We start from the raw sequence: 12,686 nt of genomic DNA, 5'->3' as shown, positions 1-12,686 counted from the left end.
AAGAGTGGGGAAAAGTGAACCATTTTGCAGATTTGATGACAGTAGGAAATTGTGGGCAATATTTTAGCTGTGATCATGATATTGTGGAGATTTTTAAAAGAATTTGTATCTTTTAGAGGTATATTATGAAAGATTTACAAAAGAAATAAATGCTTAGGATTTGCCTCAAAAATAATGTGACAGGTCCCTGGTGTGATTCCGTCCTGCGCAGCTGTTCTTTGGGACAGTAGTCGTTTATCTCCATCCACCTTCTCTCCCACCTAAGTGCATGCCACCAACCCATGGAAGATTTGATGGACATGGACACGAGTGCCCTGAGGCCCCAGAACTATCTTCTCGGTTGTGAACTAAAGGCCGACCAAGATGATCACTTTAAGGTGGGTAGTGGTGAAAATAAGCACCAGTCATCTTTAAGAACGGTCAGTTTAGGGGCTGGCGCAAATGGTAAATTGCGCACTGTTGAAGCAGAGGTAATGAATTATGTTGGCAGTCCAATTAAAGTAACACCGGCAACTTTGAAAACGTCTGTGCAGCCAACGGTTTCTCTTGGGGGCTTTGAAATAACACCACCTGTTGTCTCATGGTTGAAGTGTGGTTCAGGGCCTGTGCATATTAGTGGACAGCACTTAGTAGCTGTGGAGGAGGATGCAGAGTCAGAAGATGAAGAGGAGGAGGATGTGAAACTCCTAAGTATATCTGGAAAGCATTCTGCCCCTGGAAGTGGTAGTGAGTTTCCACAGGAAAAAGTAAAACTTGCTGCTGATGAAGATGAAGATGTTGAGGAGGAAGCTGAAGAAAAAGCTCCAGTAAAGAAATCTGTATGAGATCCTCCAGCCAAAAATGCACAAAAATCACACCAGAATGGAAACGTCTCAAAACCATCAACACCAAGATCAAAAGGTCAAGAATTCTTCAAAAAACAGGAAAAAAACTCCCAAAATGCCGAAAGGACCTAGCTCTGTAGAAGACATTAAAGCAAAAATGCAAGCAAGTATAGAAAAAGGTGGTTCCCTTCCCAAAGTGGAAGCCAAGTCCATCAATTATGTGAAGAATTGTTTCTGGATGACTGACCAGGAAGCTATTCAAGATCTCTGGCAGTGGAGGAAGTCTCTTTAAGAAAATAGTTTAAACAGTTTGTTAAAATTTTCCATCTTATTTCATTTCTGTAACAGTTGATATCTGGCTATCCTTTTTATAATGCAGAGTGAGAACTTTCCCTACCATGTCTGATAAATGTTGTCCAGGTGCCATCACCAAGAATGTGTTGTCCAAAATGCCTGTTTAGTTTTTAAAGATGGAACGCCACCCTTTGCTTGGTTTTAAGTATGTATGGAATGTTATGATAGGACATAGTAGGTAGTGGTGGTCAGACAAATGGAAATAGTGGGGAAACAAAAATATACATGTGAAATAAACTCAGTATTTAAAAAATAATAATAATCTGACAGAAGGGGAAATGTGTGTGAAAGTGTAGATGATACAGGATGATTGTTTAGTGATAGTTGTGAAAGCTGGGTTGTGAGTATATTGGAACTACTATCCTATTCTATTTTTAAATGATTTAAAAATTCTTCAGAAGAAAGACCAGTGTTTTTCTGAAGAAAAATTTATATGAAAAATTTTGTGGATATTGTGTGAGGATGTGATACTTGGAGCTACTGCAGCCACCTTGTGACCATGAGTGTGCAAGCCTGAAGTCAGAAGCATCCAAATTGATAAGTACTTAATTTGTATAAATTCAAGTTTATTAAACTGACTAATTATGAAGCTAGTTAATGAGAAAATGAGACAATCTAGGTGGATAAAAATATTGAAATTGGAGTTTCTCAATGTACGTTCATGAAAATTCTCTGATTATAATTAATAAACTTAGCTTAGTTTAGGCAAGATTTGGAGATGTATTATGGGCCTCCAGGGCAATCTCATAGAATTCTGGCACAGAAATGCCACTGAGACTCATGAAGAACATAGTTCAAGATGTAAAGTCTGTCATTATTCTTTCTTCATTTCTCATCTCCACTGCTCAACTTAATTATAACTATCACTGATCTATCTTTTGTAGACCAACTTTCTTCATTTCCTGGTCCACATCACGGAAAACATGCACATCCATAGTCTGGTTGTATACACTCAAGTCCAGACATTCAGATAGTGACTGATATTCCGCCCTCCCTCCCCACCCCCCCCACCCCACCCCCCCCCGCCCCGGACCCAGTTCCAAAAATTCTGGAAGAATGGGTTGATTGGTCCAGGAACTGGCATTGTCCTATCCAAGGGGAAGGCCTCACTTAGGTCGGTCGTGGCCGGGGTTCAAGTCATGTGCAAGATGGCTGACCCTGTGGTTCCAGTGGTGTTCGTGTGAATGGAGAGGGTGAAAAGAACAGTTTCCAGAGATGAGGGGAATTGTCTGTAGCTGGGCAGACGGACAGTAGATGTCTAGTTGAGTCAGCCCAGATCACGAAGTTTAGACTGGCTACAAAGATTGGTGAGAAGGATGACTTGGATGAGTTTTATTTTGTTTGACTTGGGAAAGCAAACAAGCAGCGCACAATATATGCATGGGACAAGGATACGAATGAGGAGACTCGGCTCCCAGCTGCACCTGGATCGTCACCCAAGAAAGTTCAGTGGGTAGTGAAGCCCCCCGCCCCCAGAGCTTAGGAACCAGCCAGGCCAGAGGTGCTCAGGCCACGGCACTGGGGGAAGCCTGTGCCAGTGCTCAAGAGTCCACTTACTCCCATAAAAGGGACCCTTTGCCACACTGCTGTCCCACATCAGTCCCAGGTCGTTCTATGTCTTATCACACCATCAGGCCTAAACAGGCCCCACCTGGTCTGCCAGACATGTGCAACGTGACAATTGTACGCTTCCATCTGTGCAGCTTCTAACTTCCTTCTGCTTTCTCTTTTGGTTGCATAGTATTGAGAAAACCCTGATTCACACAAATAAGTAGTTGCAAACCGAAGCAGTTTTTCATCTTCTCCCATTGCAATGTCAGGCCTGAGCTACTGTCTAATTAAACTGATCCAGAAGCTTGGGAGCAAAGCGTGTAAAAAATGTTCAATTTGAGTTTAAATCATTAGCAATAGCCAATGGTTGTGGGTATTCCTTATTAGTCATTTAACTCAGGAGAAAAAAGAGCACCCAAGATTTAAAATCAGTACAAAAAGTATGCAAAATTGAACAATGTCATCAAATTTACACTCTTGTTACACAGTGATCCTAATGATCCCCAATGTCAAACCCACCAGCTCACAAGGTTCTGGGAAGGAGTCACTGATGAGACATCTTTAACTAAAGCTACTCGCCCAGCTTGACTCCGACCCCCTGCAAGGGAGTCCTGACAGAAGAAGGTGGTCCACCAAGACTACAGACTTCAGTTAATTAGGGGAATAAATGCTACACAAAGGCCAATTAATAATAACTGGTGTTTCCATGGAAATGAATAAAGTGCTTCCACATTCCTTTCTTTATTTGATCTCCAATAAGCCTGTGAGTTATTTGGACCGGTTATTTTATGAAGGAGGAGACCGAGTCTCAAAGAAGTGCCATAACCTTCCAAGTTAATGATAAATAGAGGAGAAAACAAGTGTTGTAACTTCAAGACCTAGGTCTTTCCTTTATCTTTTCTTCCTTCCTTCCTCCCTCCCTTCATTCCTTCCTCCCTTCCCCTTCCTTTACTTCCTTCTCTTCCCTTCTCCTTCATCCCTTCTTCGTTTTTCTCTCCCTCCCTCCTTTGCACTCTCCCTCCCTTCTTACATCCATCCTTCCATAAGCATTTGTAGATTCCTACTGTGGGTCAGGCCCTAGGCTTGGAACTGGAGATTTAAAGATAAATGAGACATGGTTACTGCTCTGAAAAAAACAGGGCAGGAGAGACAGATGTAATCAGAGCTAAAAGTGAACACAATGTGGAGGTACCACAGATGGAGGGAGGACATTTAGCTAGACCTTGAAGGGTACGTAGCATCTCCAGACAGAGATCATGGAAATGGGAAAGGCATCCTGGGCAGAGGAAACAGAGAGAGGAAATGTTAAGAAGGGAGGGTGTGGGGGAAAGTCCTGGAAAGAAGAAGAGCAAACATCGTTTAGATCAAAAAGGACCTTGAAGGCTGTGCTAAGAAGTTTAGGAGGTGATGGGGGCCATCAAAGAGTTTTCAGCAGGGAAATGGTAGGATTATACGTTTGTAAGAAAGATCATTTGGAGGCCAGCTTGTGGTGGATGATTAGAATAAGGTTAGACAGGAGGCATTCCAACCGGGTTGAGAGACTGTTGCAACACTCCAGACCAAAGATGATAAGATCTGAGGCACTGGAGGTGGTGAGGAAGGAGATATTTCACAAGAGATTTAAGAGATAGAATTGATAGGACTTGGCAGTGGAGGTCCATGCAGGATGATGTACAGGGAGCTGCAAGAAAGTAACAACGAAGTGGCTCTTGCCATCTTAATTCCGTCCCAAATATTGTGTCCTTATCCTCCATTCTTTTCAGAGGATATATTTGTGTTTATATATTATCTCTCTCAGAAGCTACGTTCCCAAAAATGGTTCTCTTTTCCCGATTTTAGTAGGCAGCAATTGCTTTTCCTTCCCAGCCCCAGTTTTCTAGTGCCTGGTTCCTCCATAAAGAAGGTCATGGTGAGAAATAGCCATGTGTACACCTGGGGACTTTCCTCTCTGGTCAGTCACCTGTGATTGGACCAGGTGGGCACGTGAACAAGCTGGGCCAATCAGAGGTCTTGAAATTGGGTCAAAGACTACGGCTGCTGCTCTCTGGAAAGGAGATGGAAACTGGGTCGCTGTTGGTTGATGGTTTGAGTGGCTGTTTCCTGAGAAGGAAAAAGAGCTGGATTTTAGTGAGTGAGAATAATGATGTATGTGCTCAGAGAGAAACTGAGATGAAAGAAGTTAAAAGGGCTGCGTGTGTTCCCCAGAGCACTTGGGTCCTGATTCCACCCAATCATGAAGCAGGATGTTTGTGTTCTTGGGCTCTCTTGCTTTAGCTAGCTGGGCGGATGTTACTGCACCCAAAAAACCTTTAATATTTTGTCTACAGATTGCATCTTCTAGAAATGCCTTTGTTTTCGTGAAGTTTACTCTCCAAATACTTCCCTTTTTGGCTTGTAATTCTTTTAAAAAATATATTTATTTATTTATGCTGCGCTGGGTCTTAGCTGCAGCATGAAGGATCCTTAGTTGCAGCATTCGGGATCTTTTAGTTGCATCATGCTGACTTCTTAGTTGTGGCATGCATGCAGGATCTAGCTTCCTGACCAGGGGCTGAACCCTGGCCCCCTACATTGGGAGCACAGAGTCCTATACACTGGACCACAAGGGGTTTTTAGAGTAAACTTTTTAATTGAAGTGTAACATACACACAGCCAATGTTCATTTTTAAAAGACCATTCACAATTACTTTAAATTCATTATTCAAAATTAAACATAAGGCAAATTAGTCAATTCTCCCCAAAATATTTACTGAATATTTTTTCAGTGTCAGTAGATAATGGGGAAATCCAGAGTTCACAGCCTATTGGGGATGGGTGGATGGGTGTGGGGAAAGACATACAAACAAAGTGTTATTTGAAAAATTCTAAAGCAGAAGCATTTCTTTGACAAATATTTATTTAGTGCCCAGTATATGCCAGGAACTGTGAGAGATGCCAGGAATTCAGTCCCATGGACTCTAAGTGTTAAAGGAGGTGTATAAAAAGAGATGTGGCAGAACTGAAAAGAGTCAATTTTTTTTACCCAGAGGCATCAGGAGCAGAGAAGATAGTATTTGAATTGGGTTTTAAAAAACTAGAATTTTGGCAGATGGTGAAGGTAGAAAAAAGGCATTTTATTGTTCAGGAATCAGCATGAGCAAAGGTATGGGGGGATGATGGTTCAAGGATGTGTCTGGGGAGCTGGGAGAAGATGCTTGTGACCAGAGGTGGATTATGAGTTGGGAAGGGGGGCAGTGGCGGGAAAGGAAGCTGGGGGGAGTCCTGGGGGCAGAGCACAAAAGGTCTCGAATGCTATATATGAAGAGATATTTACTGCTCACCAAACATCCTTCTCCTCCCCACATTTCCCAGTCTCCTCGCAGTTAAAGGGAATCACCTGCCTGCTTTCACCAACGGCTGTCAATGGGAGTTACACAGGTCAGCTCCGGATTAAATATAAAAAAGCAAGTTCTCCCTTAGCTTTCCCTCCTTGACTAGTGGCCAAGGAGCCCACATGTTCCAAGAGGGGCAGCCCCACCTTGGTGGCCCCTCCACCAGCCTGGGTCCATGAGTGATTACGTGGAGCACATGCATGGGGTATGTGCCCTGAACAAGAAGTAAATGTGTGTTGTGTGAAGTCATTAGGATTTGGGGATTACTTCATTACAGCAGCATAATTGAGCCTACACTGACTAACACACCAGGCTGAGAAATTTGGAATTTACCCTGGAGGTGGAGTATAGCCCTTGAAAGTAACACTGTCAGATTTGCTGGACACTGCTACCCAGACTGTCCCTGTCCGTGTGTAACAGTGGCATCATTAACCACTGTCCCATTTCAGGAGGATTTGAGCTTGCTCAGTTCAAATCCCACTTTTCTCCTTCCCCCTCCCCCACCGAGTACAGATGCCCAGAGCTTCCTGGTCACCATCCCACTGGGTGCGGGTGCCCATTCCCTTGCTTTGGGTTTATAGGTTCTGTCCTGGGGCATGATGGGACCTGGAGTAACGGGGCAGGTTCATGTTCAAGTTGTGTGGTATGGATGGCCATCCGTCCAGCTGGGCAGGCATCCCAGGAGTTATCAATGCTGTTAGAGTGACCTGTTCACCAGCTGCCCACAGAGGAACAATGTGTGTGGTGAGCTTGGGGCCGACGACAGGAGGTTTTCTGGTCATGGCTGAGAGACCTGTGACAATGACTCAGCTCTTGCCTTGCTCCTTGTTGCTCAAACAATGTCCTTTGAAGCTTTGTTTACTAATTGCAATCACCTGGCTCAACTGTGCTTTGGGTCTTGTTCTTTTTTGATAAATTGCCCTAGATAAGCTCCCAGGCCAGGGTTGTCCTTGTGTCAACCCCTCCCTGTCACTTTCCTCTCCTCCTCATATCCTGTGACTTCCTTCTACTTTTGGGGAAATCTTCCTTGCTCCTTCTGGCCACCTCCGTGGTAACCCCATCTTTCTCTCTTCTAGTTCCTCCGTTCTTCTCTAGTCCGTTAACAGGAGACTTGATGATCTAGTAGATCTAGGACCTGGATCACTGGCAATTAATACAAACAAACCAAAAAAAGAAAAAGAAAACAGTTTCTCTTTTCTTAAGTGTAGGGAGGACCCACCATTCAAACCGCGCAATAAATAAGGGAGAATAATTGTGGTAAGTAGGTAAAGAAAGGGAGGTGACTGCAGACTGTTTTGATATTGAAGTGCTTTGAGCCCTCACATCCTGCCACACTCATAATGGCAAGATTTGGCTCTACCTAAAGCGAGAGTCACTCTCTCTAAAGGCCTCCAGCCTTACACCATTATGGGGAGCAATCTCGGCCCTGGAGATGTATTCCTATTTCTTGTTCTTCCTTAGTTCCTTCTCTTTCCGCTTCTCTTTTCCCAGTTCTCAGTGCCCCAAACTCCTGGCTCTTGGATCCACCGCAGAGGAGGTAAAGAACTACTTAAAATCAGAATTACCTCTCACCCAGAGAGGTCACCCTTTACTTTCTGTTGGTTTAGCTGGGCTTTGGCTTTGCACACCCAAAAGGCCCTTAGAAGGTTTGCTCCCCAACAGGAGAGGAATTTTCTCCAGAATATGAATTCTTCTGCTATCTCTTTAGCAACAAGCACATATAGCAGTATTTTTGTGTCTCTGCAGCAAGTGTTTTCTGTCTATTATTGTTGCTATTTTGAATAAATGATACATTCAGATGAGTTAAAATTCAAAGGCAGCAAAGGGTACACACAGAAAAATCTCCTTTCTGCCCCCAGATTCTCCCCAGAGATGAGCAATGTTACTAGTTTCTTATGTATCCTTTCAAAGTACTTTATGCAAGTACAAACACACACATATATCTATTCGTTCTCTCTCTCTCTTTTTTTTTCAGTCTTCTCACATATGCTTGCATTGCATACATGCTGCTTTGCACCTTGTTGTTTTCACTGACAAATATACATATAGTTTGGAAATGCCCCCATTTTATTACACAGAGCATCACTAATCTACGCTGTTCTAGTGTATGCACATTACATAACTTATTTAAATCATCCCCTATTGATGGACATTTAAGTGACTTCCAATTTTTTGCTACTATAAGCATTGCTGCCCTAATCACCTTGCAGATGTGCCCTTTTGCACATTTTTGAGTACATCTGTAGAAAAAAATTCCTGGAGGTGGAATCGTTGGATCAAATAATATGTATTCCAATTGACCATCTTTGGGCTTGTACCAATTTACACTCTCACTAACCACTAATAGATTCTGTTTTCCCACAAAGTGCTTTACATGTATTTCTAGAAAAATCCTTCTGGAGCCATGTGGAAATTGGCTGGAAGGAGAAAACCTAACAGTACCCGTGAGAGAGATGGTGTGTTCTAGGTAAAGTGGGGCAGGGGAGATTAGCTCTTTGGAGGTCGGAGAAGGCTTTCTGAAAGTGAGGCTCTTGAAGAATCAGGTGCTTGCCAGAAAGAGAGAGGAGAAGCCTGTGTGGCCATGTTGGTTCTTCCTGGTAGTTTAATCTGAAGAGATAATTGTTGGGAGATAAAAAGTTTGTATGCCTGAGGATGTACTTTTCAGAATTACCTGTAAGAATAAGGAATAAGCAATCATTTGGTAAGGGTTAAGTAATGATGATACATGAATTTTATGAAAAAGCAAAGTATAATAATAATAACAATAATAGCAATATAATAGCAACTATTGTTTTTATATTTGCTAAGATATTTATTATTTTCTGATGTAAAGATTAGCAATTACATGATAAAATTGTATCTGAAAAATATACACATGCATATCAGCTTTAAGTTTAGGACCATATCTTGGTAAAACTAGCATGATATATGAAAATAAGACAAGGAAAAAGAGAATTATCTTGGGCTAGGCAATTTAAGATATTTGATTCTGCATTAATAGCATTTATTGTTTATCAAGAGCTACTCTGTGTCAGGCACTGGATTACATATTACAGATGCATTTCTTAAAACCCATTTAATCCTTATTTCAACTCTCTGCATAAGGCACAACTATTTCCAATCTACAGATGAGAAAACTGAGGATCAAAGATGACAAGTAACTTGCCAAAGGTAACATAACAAGGAAGTGGCAGAACCAGGATTCCACAAAGTTGTGTGACCCCAAAGCCTGCCCTCTTAACCCACTAGAATAGCCTCCTCCCGTTAGCTTGCCAAACTCTCCAGAGCTCTGGGGAAGGTGTCAGTGGAGATGAAGTGAGTACGGGTGAGAAAGCGGAGGCTCAGGAAGTTATGACTTTTTCAGAGGAAATATAAAGCACATATTGCAATAGGAAAAAAATGTTTGCTATATCATATAGCGAGGCGAAAAAAGCTGTGTGCCTAATTTTTTAAATGAGATGATCACAGCTATGCAAAAATAGAAATACCTGTGGGTTTGCTGACTACCCATCCAGAATAGTCTAGGGCAGCCCTGGGTTTAAGTTTCTGATTGTTTGTTAGCCATCCTGTATCAGATGCTATGCTCTGACTTTAGGGAAGTTGGGGGAATTTGCCTTATTGTACTTAAAACTGAAGACTGTATTGAAGACGTTTAAGTAGTTACACTGAACATTTAAATATGTAAGTATAATGTGACAGAGCAAACAGAGCTCCTAAAACCTCTGTAATTTCCTAAGTGATAAAGGTGCTAGGAGCATCTTTTGTACTAAAGTTTGGTCTTTGATCCTGGTTCCTGACACAGAGCTCCTAAATCCCTTGAATGTCCTAGGTGATAGGAGTGTCTATTGTTCTGATGAGGAGAATTTTGGTGGGGAGGAGTGTCTATTGTTCTCATGAGCAGACTCTCGGGTGAGCTTTAGCATGGGGGCTGGTCACCAGAAAAAACTAAGCTCTGATTAGAAGTTTGGAACTTTCAGCCCCATTCCTCCATCCTCCGAGAAGGGGAGAAGAGTTGAGGTTGAGTTAATACTTGATCATGCCTGTATGACGAAGTCTCCATAAAAATCCCTCAACGATGGGATTCAGAGAGCTTCCGGGTTCCTGAACACACAGCTGCTGGGAGAGTGGTGCCCCCAGAGAGGGCATGGAAGCTCCACACGACTTCCTCCACATCTTGCCCTGTGCGTCTCTTCTATCTGGCTGTTCCTCACTTGTATCGCTTATTGTAAACCAGTCACCTAGTAAGTAAATTGTCTTCCTGAGTTCTGTGAGCCATTCTAGTGAATTATCAAACCTGAGGAGAGGGTCATGAGAACCCTGGACTTATAACTGTTTGGTTAGAAGTACCGGAGGCTCGGGCTTACATTTGGCATCTGAAGTGGGGGTGGGGGGCAGTCTTGTGGGACTGAGCCCTTAATCTGTGGGATCTGATGCTAACTCCAAGTAGATAATGTCAGAATTGAATTGGATTGTAGGACACCCAGCTGGTGTCACAGAATTGGTCAGTGTGGGGGAAAAGCCTACACATTAGGTGCCAAAGTGAAGTTCTGTGTGAGCAGTAGAAAAGAAACAGTAGTTTCCCCTCCACACACACACACACACACACACACACACACACACACACACAGTTCAGGGTTGTTACAGTGACTCAAACTTTTTTAAAATATGAAACTTGAAAAAAAACAAGGGGGTGATATTTGATACAAATCTAGAAGGTTAAGGAAGCAGACATTTTGAGAGGGTATCTTAGCCTTACTAATTAATGTAAATTGATATCAATGTCTTGCCTATTCATTACTCCAGTCATTGGATTTCTGTGGTGATTGTTTTTTAAAGGTTAGCCTTGACCAACTCCATTATAATTTTTTTTCCAGTAGTACAAGCAGATAGGATCAAGAGAAGAGGCGTATGTTTATTTCAAATAGTGAAAGTAACAGCTATCAACTGGTTGTGTCAGAAAGGTTATTTGTAATTCCTTTATTTGATCTTTTGTTCATCCTGCCTTCATGTTAGTTCTGCTCTTTATTCATTAAAAAATTTTTTTAAAATTTATTTTTGGCTGTGCCATGTGGCATGCAGGGTCTTACTTCTCTGACCTGGGATGGAAACTGTGCCCCCTGCAGTGGAAGCACGGAGTCTTAACCACTGGACCACCAAGGAAGACCCTATTCAATTTAATTAATCCATTCATTTATTCATGCCACATTTAGGAGTCTCCTATTATATGCCATGTTCTGTGCTGGGCACCAGGAGCATAATAGTGAATGAGACTTGGTCCCTGCCCATGGTAGAGCTAGAAACATAAACAGATGATTATAACACAGTGCGATCAGTGCCATTTCAATTCAATGTAGTAAGTGTGTTCCGAGGGTCTGCTGTCTCCAGGATGCTACGCCAGCCACGTTCACAGGCAGTAGAGGGTAAGCTATCTGGCCTTGCCCTCAGGGAGCTCATAGTCTAGTGAGGGAGACAGTAAACAAACCAGTAACTAAATCATTACAAACAACCATCATTTGTAAGGGAATTAAGCAGGGTTCTGGGATGAAGAATAACAGGACAGGGGAAACTATTTTGGTAGAATGGTGCAGGAGGTGCTATAATGGAGGCATCCCAGGGGACTGCTGGAGCATGGAGGGGCAGCTAGTATCATATACCCTGGAGGAGTCAGGGAAGACTGTGCCAAGGAAGTTCCCCCCAAGCTAAATCTGAAAAGATAGGAAAGAGTTAAACAGGAGGAAAATGTCAAGATGGGCAATCCTAAGAGAGAGAACTGGGGTACAAAGGTTTGGAGGTGTCGAGTGACAGAAACAGGGTCTGCTGGAAGATCACCAGGTGATTCAGTGGCAGACGGGTACAGGATTCAGGTGGGAGGGGATGAGACAGAGCTGCAAAGATAAAGCAAGGCCAGATCATGTGTGGCCACCAATACCAGGCTACAAAAGCTTCGAATTTCTCTGGATCATGATAAAATATAGAGCTTACCAACCCATGGCCCTCAGCACATAAGGTTCCCACAGCTTTCCACGGATTCTGTAAAAGCAGACTGTATTGATTGCATTTTATGTCATGATTAAGTTGTATACTTTAAAAGAGTGTTACAGGTTGCCCGTTGAAGATTGATCTGTTTTTCTTTTTCATCTCTAGGGAAAGATAAGCTTAAAGGTCCTCTTTGGGTAATTCACCTTTAACTGCTTAAAGGTTGCTCCTTCATCTGTGAAGGGGGACATGTAGGATCCCTGGAGACCAAAATTAAAAAAAAAAAAGAGAGAGAGAGAGAGGTCTGGAGTCCCTAAGGGCAGAAATGCACACAAATTTTTATACGGACTCCTGGCAGGATGGGACCCTGGAGGATGGCTGTGTGAGAAACCAAGCAACAGGTCTGGGCTAAGCAGTGAAGGAGCTGGACAGCTCCTGGAGACCCCTGGCACCTGCCCATGGACCTGAATCTGCAGGGTCATCTGTTCAAGGTCAGGGTCAATACAGCACCACTGTATGCCAGGGAGAAAGCAAAATTCCAGATTGCCTGCTTGGTGTGGGCGTGGGCAGACCCTCTCCCTGTTGGGGCTGCTTTAGCCTTAGAGTTTCT

At 42.9% G+C, this 12,686-nt stretch overlaps 1 protein-coding gene across 2 annotated transcripts; it reads left to right on the top strand.

Annotated features, from left to right (window-relative positions):
* Nucleotides 1-281: 281 nt before the first annotated feature.
* Nucleotides 282-1,226, top strand: LOC130845682 (nucleophosmin-like). Of its 2 annotated transcripts, XM_057723242.1 has the most exons (3): nucleotides 282-339; nucleotides 634-818; nucleotides 907-1,226. In XM_057723242.1, exons 1-3 carry the CDS (start codon nucleotides 282-284, stop codon nucleotides 1,114-1,116), a joined length of 453 nt encoding a protein of 150 aa, XP_057579225.1. In that variant the 3' UTR covers nucleotides 1,117-1,226. The 2 variants fall into 2 exon arrangements, with proteins under 2 accessions (XP_057579225.1, XP_057579224.1); XM_057723241.1 differs by having other exon boundaries at nucleotides 282-818.
* Nucleotides 1,227-12,686: the final 11,460 nt, after the last annotated feature.

Source organism: Hippopotamus amphibius, chromosome 2 (assembly GCF_030028045.1).
Source record: "Hippopotamus amphibius kiboko isolate mHipAmp2 chromosome 2, mHipAmp2.hap2, whole genome shotgun sequence".
NCBI classification, from domain to species: domain Eukaryota; kingdom Metazoa; phylum Chordata; class Mammalia; order Artiodactyla; family Hippopotamidae; genus Hippopotamus; species Hippopotamus amphibius.
The sequence above is the reverse complement of the archived record's forward strand: the minus strand, read 5'-3'. Positions and strand labels throughout refer to the sequence as shown.

Excerpts from the sequence above, each read along its gene's own strand:
- LOC130845682 (XM_057723241.1), top strand. The coding sequence starts at position 282 with ATGGAAGATTTGATGGACATGGACACGAGTGCCCTGAGGCCCCAGAAC. Across the intron at positions 819-906 it reads AAGCTCCAGTAAAGAAATCT|AATTCTTCAAAAAACAGGAA; the intron begins GTATGAGATCCT and ends CAAAAGGTCAAG.